This window comes from Typopeltis vanoorti, chromosome 1, assembly GCF_054136105.1.
Source record: "Typopeltis vanoorti isolate ZY-2024b chromosome 1, IOZ_Tvanoo_1.0, whole genome shotgun sequence".
Taxonomy (NCBI): domain Eukaryota; kingdom Metazoa; phylum Arthropoda; class Arachnida; order Uropygi; family Thelyphonidae; genus Typopeltis; species Typopeltis vanoorti.
In genome coordinates this window covers 10,045,749-10,056,560 of record NC_143549.1, presented here as the reverse complement: position 1 = coordinate 10,056,560, position 10,812 = coordinate 10,045,749, and the positions used below count along the sequence as shown (strand labels likewise).

General features: G+C 33.3%; 1 protein-coding gene across 1 annotated transcript in view; it reads right to left on the bottom strand.

Moving 5' to 3' along the window:
• Positions 1-2,984: 2,984 nt before the first annotated feature.
• LOC150109778 (uncharacterized) overlaps positions 2,985-10,812 on the bottom strand; it is a 36,026-nt gene continuing 28,198 nt past the window's right edge. Inside the window, exons 7-16 of the mRNA XM_090396218.1 lie at positions 10,329-10,424; positions 9,630-9,725; positions 9,197-9,292; positions 7,624-7,719; positions 6,676-6,786; positions 5,937-6,035; positions 5,538-5,633; positions 4,738-4,765; positions 3,853-3,932; positions 2,985-3,369 (exon numbers count right to left, since the gene is read on the bottom strand). Of these exons, the coding sequence (XP_090252344.1) occupies positions 3,047-3,369; positions 3,853-3,932; positions 4,738-4,765; positions 5,538-5,633; positions 5,937-6,035; positions 6,676-6,786; positions 7,624-7,719; positions 9,197-9,292; positions 9,630-9,725; positions 10,329-10,424 (1,121 nt within the window). The 3' untranslated portion in view covers positions 2,985-3,046. The remainder of the gene's footprint in view (positions 3,370-3,852; positions 3,933-4,737; positions 4,766-5,537; positions 5,634-5,936; positions 6,036-6,675; positions 6,787-7,623; positions 7,720-9,196; positions 9,293-9,629; positions 9,726-10,328; positions 10,425-10,812) is intronic.

Below are 10,812 nucleotides of genomic sequence, written 5' to 3'. Positions count from 1 at the left end.
GGATTACCATCACTGATATCATTTATAAAAGCGAATATTCCGTAAATGCTTATATTCTTCGAAGATATTCCTACCTTCTAGTCATTCCGCAGATAAGATGGTTTGCATTCGTCTGCTCTCTTGTGGTTGGGATATTGATGAGATGTCACATAGGAGAAGGTTAAAGTCATTCACTTCGGCGTGATTAGATATCCAATGTCGTATTATATTCGTGAGATTATGCTAGAAGAAACTGATGAGGCTAAGGATCTTGGATTGTTAATAGCTAGGAAGTTTAAGTTCACATGTAAAGATAAGGATGTCATTTTCCCTCTTTACAAGGCTATGATAAGACCTCACTTGGGCTATTGTTCGCAGGTCTGGTCTCCTGCTTTCTGTTATGATTCTGATATATTGGAGAGAGTACAAACGAGAGTGTTAAAATTTATATCAGGATTGTGGAATAATATTTATTACGATAGACTGAGAATTTGTAGACTGCAGACAGACACCTTTAAACAGGAGAAATAGGGGCCATCCCAGACCGTACAAACTAAAGTAGCCTGAAAAGAGTTTTAAGGACATACTATGAACAAGCAGCACGCAACCAAAATACCATACAAAATTAATGAAAATATTCGTTCACACTTCCAGTTCAGCGATGTATGAAGATATTCCAAGTCATCGTGTGTGTGTGTGTGTGTGTGTGTGTGTGTGTGTGTGTGTGTGTGTGTGTGTGTGTGTGTGTGTGTGTGTGTGTGTGTGTGTGTGTGTGTGTGTGTGTGTGTGTGTGTGTGTGTGTGTGTGTGCGTGTGCGTGCGTGCTTGCGCGAATTTCTCAATCAACGGCTGCAGTGGAAATCAAACCTAGTAAACATAGGTTTGATTTCGTAACTTCCCAACACAGCAAGCAAACCAATAAATAATAACCAACTGGTGTCATCCTCAAATAAGCTTACAAATATGCTTCGAGGATGAAAGCTTAGAAATTACATCTCATCCAAGATTTAAAATAAATAAATAAATAAATAAATAAAATCCAAACTCATATATCACATTTTTTTGTATATTTAAAATCAGTGCTTAAATATACAAAAAAAAAAAAATCTAAATTGTAAATTTATATATAACTAATTGTTAAATGAATAAACGCTGTATTACTATTATTATTAATAATAATAATAAATTATACAGGGGGGAAAAAGAAAAGAAAGGGAAAACGTCTGTACGAATTAATTGTTACAAAAAAAAAAAGAATTAAATCTGAATTTACAGTTAAGATCTATTTTGTGATATGTTGTAAACGCAGTGCTTATACCCTGACGATGCCAACAGCTTAATTTTGGTGAAACTAGTCGGTATTAAAATACTTATCTGTTTACTTAATCAATGGTCCCAATAGTTATTTACATTAGTTCTGTGATCGAGATAATACACGCTCATTACGGAATTAAAGCTGTTTAAATAGGTAATCTTATGTGTTGTAAATATGTAACCACAATATGTAATCATAATTTTAATAATTAAAAAAAGAATTGAATTTGTTAAAAAGAAAAATATATAATCAAGTATGTATCATATGTAAGAACAAATATATATATATTATTATTATTATTATTATTATTATTATTATTATTATTATTATTATTATCTGTATTGGAATTTTTGTACGTTCTTATTTAAATTACTAAGTATTTATCGTTCTTGTTACCTTTGAGTTCTTCTCGAAATTTTCTGAAATTCTGTAAAATATGAATCTCAAGAAAACGAACTTTTTAATTTCTGCTAATGCTAGGTACGTGTTTTTATTGTATTTTTCTTTTTCTTTTATCAATGTTTTCGAAAACATTCACAGTAAAACACAACATTGCCATTCAGACTTTTCAAAAAAGTATTCAGAGAACGTTACAATGATGTTTTTATACGACACTTAAATGTCTAGAAAGAATAAAAAAAAGGATCCGATTTTACCTGATTTGTGTAATAATATTGTTTAGTATGTATGTCCTATTTTGTTTGAGGATTTTTCTTCTTAACGAAACCAGAATTTTTAATACAGTACTAAATTCAAAGAAACCCACCATAAAATACGCAGTTATAATAATTGTGGGGGGAGGGTTAAGGCCTTTGGTTCTGTATTGTTATGATGTTATGAATCCTTTCGTTCATCTATGCTGGCTAGAGTGCACTGAACTGTCGAGAAAACGAAGGGTAAAGATCTATCTTCATCCCATTTAACTTGTTTCCTGCTGAGTAATAAAATTCCCCTTAGAAGATAATTTTCATATTTCAACCTGAATGTCTTGCGCATATATTCAGGAAATTTACCAAGGGTTTCTAAGCCTTCCGGATATTCAAACAGATGCCATTGGAATATAACTTCGAATCTGAAATAAGGGTTTGTAGTTTGATAAGGTGCACGATTCTGATGCCTGTTGAGCAATTTTATGATCTTCAGTTCTTCGGTACTGAATTTAATCCGAACAAGCATGAAAATAAGAAAAGAAAATCATAAGAAACGAAAGTAATCAAAGGATTGCATATTGATATCTCTTTTTGATGAAATGTAGTTAATTTGTAAATCTCCGAAATCATTAGGACAAATACCACTCATGAACTTAAGCCATGCATAGGCTACCATATTCAAATCAGAGTTTCTAGCTTGATGCAATCTTTTCCTTTTTTCTGAAATACTGATCCCCAGTTAGCATATTATTTAAAGTAATACTAAGCAAATGAAGCTAGCATTGGTTTGAACTGTTTCTAAAAATATATTCCCACTTATATGGTTTCTTTATGAGATTCAAATGTCATCCATCTAATTGTTTTGGATTTCTCAAAGATGTATTATTTACAAAATGTTTTAACTGTCTAGAAGCAGCCGCTAGGTTGGTATGAACGTATTCAAAACAATGTATACATAACTAATATATCCCGATAAAATGGCCTAGTTCGCTTCTTTGAAAAGTGACTGGAATGGGATCGTAAAATGCATAGTCCGGTAAATTTGATGTTCAATTCGCTAATTTATTCAGAAGCTACAAAATAGACACATTTATCCTATACGGTTACAGTTCTACTGGTTGGGACGATTCGTTGCAAGCCCACGGACACACTGGATGACTTTCTTCAACAGCGTCTCCACAGCGACACTTTTCTCTGCAGGCCGTTAACTCAAATGGCTTCAAGGGGTGACTGGTTTCATTGAGAGGCACACAAGACGGTGCAATGTTGGGAGTCCACTTGCCTTTGGAACAGAGGTAAAGATATTGCGTTGTTGCGAGCGTACTGCAAGTTGGACAGCTGACCTGGCACCAGACATAAGAAAGTTCTGTTGTACAACGTTTCCAAAGTTGATTAAGAAAGCTCCTATCGCAGACATATGTTATTGCTGTATGAAAGAAAAGAACGAAAGAATCATCAAATGTCAATCATATTCCCGTGATAACAATTAATGAGGCTGAGCTTCATAGGTATTCTAACTAAATCAATAGTATGGAGTTAAAAGGTTTTCAATAAATAATTGGTAAAATGAGTTAAAAACTGGTAATCCAGTTTAGATTATTTTATGGATTCAATGGATACATTATCTAATAAAATTCGTTATTGAAAAAATCCTGCGTTTCGACATTACTAATGCTACAGCAGGTAAACAGGCAAGAACAGTTTGCGAAACAGACTACACGATTTCAGGAGCTTCTGAAATCATCTACCGTGTTAGAATCACTTTTATGAAGCAAAAGACGAGTTAAAATTATCTCATTTAAAAGCTGATGGTTAGGAGGATATTAAAATCACAGGCTTATTTTTCTACAAATTGTCCAAACCAAATGTCTCTGAGTAGTAACAAAATGGAAACCTGCAGCTCACTTACGGATGTGCTCCACATGCAAGAAGTCACCGATGTCGTTTTCGGTATCAATTTCACTTTCGGGAAGAGCATACACGAATTTGCTGCAAGAAAGAAGGAAATTATAAGGATGAGTGGACAGATTTTCTGATGCAGTTTCTTATATATTTTCATACGTTCATATTAATTCAATGTAAAACTGTTCATTTTTTTTGAAGAAGTGGTGTTCCACCACTGTTTTATGAGTGTCCGTTAGCGGAGCTTAAAATATTATTTATTTTCCAGGATAATGAAAACCCAAAGAGGTTTCAGAAACACTCCACAGATATCATACTTAGTGAATCCCAACAAACTCTACCAGATTTGTTGGGTCCTTGTGACAGCATCTCATTTCATAATATCGGCAATGGGATTGATATCTGAAGAGTGAATAGAGAAACCGTCTCCGACATCTTCCTGTAACCATTTTTCTGACTGACATGGTGAGTAATTCTGTGAAAAATTTTCACGCATGCGCAGTATGAAGCTCGACTGATGTCAAAGGACTTTAGGAATTACAGCACATTCTGCTCCATCCATATTGCACTGCGCTGTTATTTAACAAATTTCATAACAGCCTTTTGTTACCAATCCTTCGTCTATCTCTTGAAAGAATCATCTCCTCGACGTTTATGTGATTTCGTCTGTTTATTACATCATCGTTGGGATATTTTAGCGACTGTTACATGAGGCCATTCTTATTGGAGCAAAAATTTCCGATATGGTCTTAAAAACCTGATGACTTTTGCTTTCATATTACATTCAAAGTTATTTGGGCTTTTATCTTGACCCTTTAAAGCACACTTACATGTATTTAGAAAATGTAACAAAATATTGCAACGGTAATCATAAAACTTATTGTTGACTCACCTTTCTTTATTCTGTTTATATGCTGCGACTATAAAAGAAATAGAAACGGGAACAAATTACATTCACGGTTTGTTTCTCATATAAAGTTGTAGATTGGTATTTCAAAATACGTTAGTAAAAGGAGGAAACTAATACAAAAGTCCAAGTAATAGTACCAAGATGTGTCTTATGTTACGATTCAGATTTAGACAAATTCGGTGTCAGTTTCCATACGAGAGTTCAGGAAACAACACTGCAAATCATCACTGCGTGACTGCACGGAAATGTGGATGACACCATCGGTCACATCACAAACAGATGTAACGTTTGGAGAAATCACGGAATAGCCTTCAATGGCGCAAAAGATGTTCAACAATTATTGATCAAGAGCGTATTGAAGTCTTAATTAAATTTACTTTACGGGATAGATGCTACGGTGAGATACATTTGAGATACGAGGAAAGTCTTAAAGGCTCATTTGAAATGTTAGGAGATTGTCAACCTTCGTTTTTCGGTCCTCCTAGGATTAACTAATTAATTCGATCAATTGCATTAGTTTTAAATAAACTGCAACTTTATTGGCTAAAATGAAATTACATCTCCCAGCATAGCTGCTTTCCGGTTGATGTTTGCTTGCAGTGATATTTCATTTCTTCAACTCTCGCATGTCAGAAGCAAAATTGCATTTTTTTTAAATTAACATAACCTTAAGCACGCAGTTCATTTCAGTATTATTTCAAAGTGTGCCTGTTTTTAACATGAACACCCATCATGTTTTTTTTTTTTTATTTAAAAAAAAAAGCGTGATGCAATGAACTTACGTGCAGCTTCACATTCAGAAGCCGGAAGACTTCTATCACAACGACATTTGTTTGGCATATCGCAGTAACTTCCTTTAGGACATGTGGGATTGCAAACTGAAAAAAAAAAATAAATATATTTCGTACTTTGTAATCTCAATTTTCAATTAAACTATGAAATGATATTTGATATCTCACCCACGTTCTTTTTTTAAATTATTTTAATTTTACGTTATAGTTTCTCGCTTTTCCCATTAGACAGAATAATTAATAATATTACATAAATACATTCGTATTCGTTTTAACTCTGAGATGAATTATTCAATTTAAAATTTCAATACATCATTTCAATTCCAAATAAGCAGTACTGATTATAATAGTCTGATCCTCTTAAAAAAAAATCTGGAAAGTGGTGCTTACCTGGCGTGTCGCAATCTGGTCCGGTCCATTCCGGCGGGCAGATGCAAATCGGTTCATGTTTAGAGCAATATCCTCCATTTTTGCATTCAGGGATGCAGTCTGGAAGACATGGAGTCAAAGTCATTTCTCCAATACAAATGCGGAATGATTCTAGCTATTCCCCATATAAATATTGTAGTTATTATTTCGGATGAAGCTGTTATAATTTATTATAATAAAATCATATCAATCTTTGATTTAATCAAATCAACTGCGTGTAGTGAGTAAAACATATCGCATTTCTTTGCTGTATTTTTTTTCTTTCGCATTCGCATGCGAAAACACACACACACACACACACACACACACACACACACACACACACACACACACACACACACACACACACACACACACACACACACACATATATATATATATATATATATTTAAAAAAATTGTGTGTGTTATATATATATGTGTGTGTGTTATAATAAGTCAAGAAATTATATTACTGCGTCTCTGTATGTTCCTTAAAACTAAAACATGAAGACGGTATTAGGTTCTGTTATGTTTTATAATATTATAATATATTTCAAAAACCAGGACAGGAAGCTTGCGATATATTAGTGAGCTGCCAACTTGAACCAAATTCATTAGGAATTTTGTTAATATATAAATGCTTCAAATAATTAAAGTACTATCAAAATATTCTCTAGGACAAAATATGCGATACAAAAGTTTCTTCGAACACTCTTACCTAAATACTGACACTGTGGTCCGCGAAAACCAGATTTGCAACCGCATCGACGCGAATCCGTATAGAGCGTGAGGTAACATTCTCCCCCATTTTGACACTCAGGATCACAGACTGAAAAAGAAAACCCATGACTATGACACACGAACGAGTATTCGTTATGATAATTTGTATGATGAACAACGTTAACGAGAGCAAATTTATTTGACTGATATTGTTGGTTACGTATTAGACGAATTATGTTGTTCGCATTTATTAAACTGCATTTGCAATTATAGTATAATAATTTTTTTCTGGAACCATGTTGTCCTGGGCTTCATCATTTGAAGTAAAAAAAAAACCACATAAACTGCTTTTGAAACAAGAACGAAGTCTTTATTTGAGCTTATTCTGAAATAAAGACTCTGAATAAAGCTTAGTCTGAAATAAGGACGAGACAAAAGTAAACAGATTACAAAGAGAAAAACTGTTTGCTGGACCAGAACATCCATGTATAAAGCAAAGAACGTTTTCTTTCCTTTTTCCATGGAAAAAGGAAAGAAAACGTGGTTTTTAAGCCATTTGAAGGTTTAAGAGGATCATCTAAAAAGGAACAAAAAAACTGTTACGCAGAGGCCAAGTCTGATAAATAGATTTTTAAACCTGGTTTACTTAATTCGTTTTTAACCGTTATTGGTGTTGCTGACGCTTTTTCCTACCCTCAGTTATTGTTTCTTAAACTCTTCTCTCAATTATATACCACCCCAGCTGAGATCGTTATTATTATTATTTTTATTTTTATTCGTAGATGTCGGATGTTAGAAGTATCATGAAATTTTCAGATAATTTAAAGTAGATACACATTATTTAGTCACGCAAGTATTATTTAAGGATTTTTATTATCAGTAAATTATTGACAAATATAAAAATAATCGGTATATTATGCACTAAATCAACAAATTTCCAACTCACCAGGAGTTTCGCACTGACTTCCTGTGAAAATAGCATAGCAGTCGCATTTTCCAAATTCGTTGCAGACTCCATGATTGAAACATGGCGGGGAACAAGCTGAAAAAAAATAAAAAAATAAAAACGCATCGCATAATACGATAAGTTTTCTACTAACTTTTCATTGTAGAATGAGGAAGAAATGAAATCAAATAAAGCATAAGTAATCTGTCAACGAAGATACAATTGCATATTTATAATAACACAAATATAATATACGAAAGAACAAGTAGATAATACGCGAACAGTTTTAATTCTAGTGATATGTGGTAGTGTTTGTTCATTTATTTAGCATTAATTAAAGTTCTCTCTTCAACGCACTTGGGACGGAATATTTCATGATGTTATTTCTTACAAATATTCAATTATTCCAGTTTAAATTCATCTCTTTCAATTCCGGATTAGGATACGTTGAATCTGAAATAATACTGCAGATGTGTTATTATTTTCATTTATTTTAATGAAGAGACATTATAGTAACTTCCCCTTCAATAGGTTGCAATATATTCAAGCAAAAAATTATCCAAGAAATGTGGAACCTCAGAAAACCTAGGCTAATTATGTCCCTAAATAAATCCTATTAATAATACACATCTATTCTTCAGAACAGATTCAATAAGCTCGGGTTTCTTCTACGTGAAGATTCGGACATAATCCACCGACTAGTATTTTGTCTCCCGGAGGACATGTTGAATATCTAAACATCTGCTGGCCGTGGACTCACCCTCTTCCATCACATCGTGATAGATGCCCATGTCTTCCACCACACATCTGGATTAATATCCGTTGATCAGTCAGGCCAATCTATAAAAGTGAACTCACTATCACGTGCCTATGGACATCCTGGGTAGATGATATTATATTAAATTATTCATAGCATGTAAAAAGAAGAATTATCACCTTTAATCGGATTGCAACGACGTTCAGATAGGCCATCTTATTCTTCTTATTCCAGGTGTTTTGTCTACAGCAGCTGCTTGTTTTTTGTGTGATACTCTCGACGGTCACATCCCATTCGGGACACACGTTTCTTTGCAGTTCGTGTTCTTACACGACACAGTCTTTTGATCCATTATAACGTCTATTGTGGCATGTGGCTAACCAAATTCCTGATTCTTTTACTATCTGACCATAATATATAGCCTATTAGCCCACTCATGTTGCCTGTTCCGGAAATTCTCTAATGCCGACTTTGTTGTCCTAGTGTGGGCACTCCCAATTAACAGGCTCCAGGTTGGCTGAGCGCATGGAAGTTTCTGACTGCCTTTAGATTAAAGATGAATTTCATCGTTCGGTGTGACTCCACCACGCCACTTTCGACAACACTGATGCGATGCAGCTTCAAAAAATTTATTTAAAAATTATGTTTCAAAATCCGTTTATGTTTAACTGTTTCATGTTTATTGTTTATTTTTCTACTCTAATGAGAACACTCGAAATATGAAGTGAGAGGTTTCCTTTTTCGTATAATTTCGTATAAGAAGAAGGATAACAGAGTTCGTGATATGACAACTGGATAATCAAAACAATAACTTACCACGATCTTGACAGTCATATCCTTTGAATCCTGGAGGACATCGGCATACTCCGTTCTTGGTGCAGGTTCCTCCATTGAGACAGTTGTAACCACAAGCTGTAAAATTCGTGTTTATTTTCGCTTTTATTCTGCACGCGGATTGTAATAAGCAACAATTTTGCTGTTTGTTAAATAAATCACAGTAGTCATTTCATTATAATTATTTCTAAGAAAAGAGTCGAAATACGAACATTTCGCATATATTTCTGTTACTTACGTTCCAAGAAAACGATTCTTGAAAGTTTCATTTTACAAAAAGTACTCTTAACACTTTACTTCGGTTTATGTAAACGGAAAGTTTCAGGTCGCTTAAAGTCAACAATTAAGCGTCATATAGAACCGTCAGAACTTCTCTAGAATACGAAAGACGTGACACAGTCCAACAGTAACTCACCAGAATACTGACAGCGATCTCCGTAAGTTCCTTCTTTGCATTTGCATTTATTTCCATGGGTGCACACTCCCTCACGCTGACATTCAGGGCTACATACTGTAATAATAATAATAATAATAATAATAATAATAATAATAATAATAATAATAATAATAATAATAATAATAATAATAATAATAATAAATTAGGCAAACCTTACATAGAGAAAGTGGTTAAGAAAGAAAGTATTTAAAAAATTGTTTTTCCACTTGGTTGTTAAGTAAAGTAAACTTACCAAGGAATTATATTCTTGTTTAAACCTTTACCAAGCTCATGCAAACAAAGTTTGCACATTAAGTATCTTCATGTGTAAGCCAATTGTATAATACTGGTTAATTACCTCACGCATCAGTTGCCTTAATATCATAGGACGAAGCGTAAATAATTAAACTAGAATAACTAGAATTTAGGAAACATTACGTTTCTGAAATGCATTTAAACATTAAATGTCCAACCAACTCGTTAACTCGCACATATTAATGAATTTAGATATTATTATTTATTGAAGCCATTTACGAACACATTGAGCTACATAATTTTCAGGACCCTATCTTAACTTTTTTTATATCAGAGATTAAACTCTCCTTTCATAGATAATGAAATGTTTCTAGCCTTAATATAACGGAAAACGACGTGTTAGAAACTTGGATAAGAACTTACAATGAGATTCGCAAGTGATTCCTACGTATCCTGGTTTGCATTCGCAGGTCAGCTGTTTGGTGCACTTTCCTCCATTTTGGCACTTAGGATGGCAGGCTAAAAAATAAGCATCGGAAATTGGACTTGCCGACAGGTTGTAGGCTCAAATCTCAAATACATATATATATATATATATATATATATTTTTTTTTTTTTTAACTTTTTAAGTTATTTTAAGTTATATATATATATATATATATATATATATATATATATATATATATATATATATATATATATATATATAAATAACTTTTTCCTTACGAAACTGTCAAATTTATCCCGAACACCCGAGAGTTATAACACAATGACATTTACAGGGTGTTCAGGATAAATTTGACAGTTTCGTAAGGAAAAAGAAAATCTTCTTTGTATCTATTAAATTTAATGAATTGACAAAAACACATTACAGGCAGAGTTAATTACAATACTATCAACAAGATTT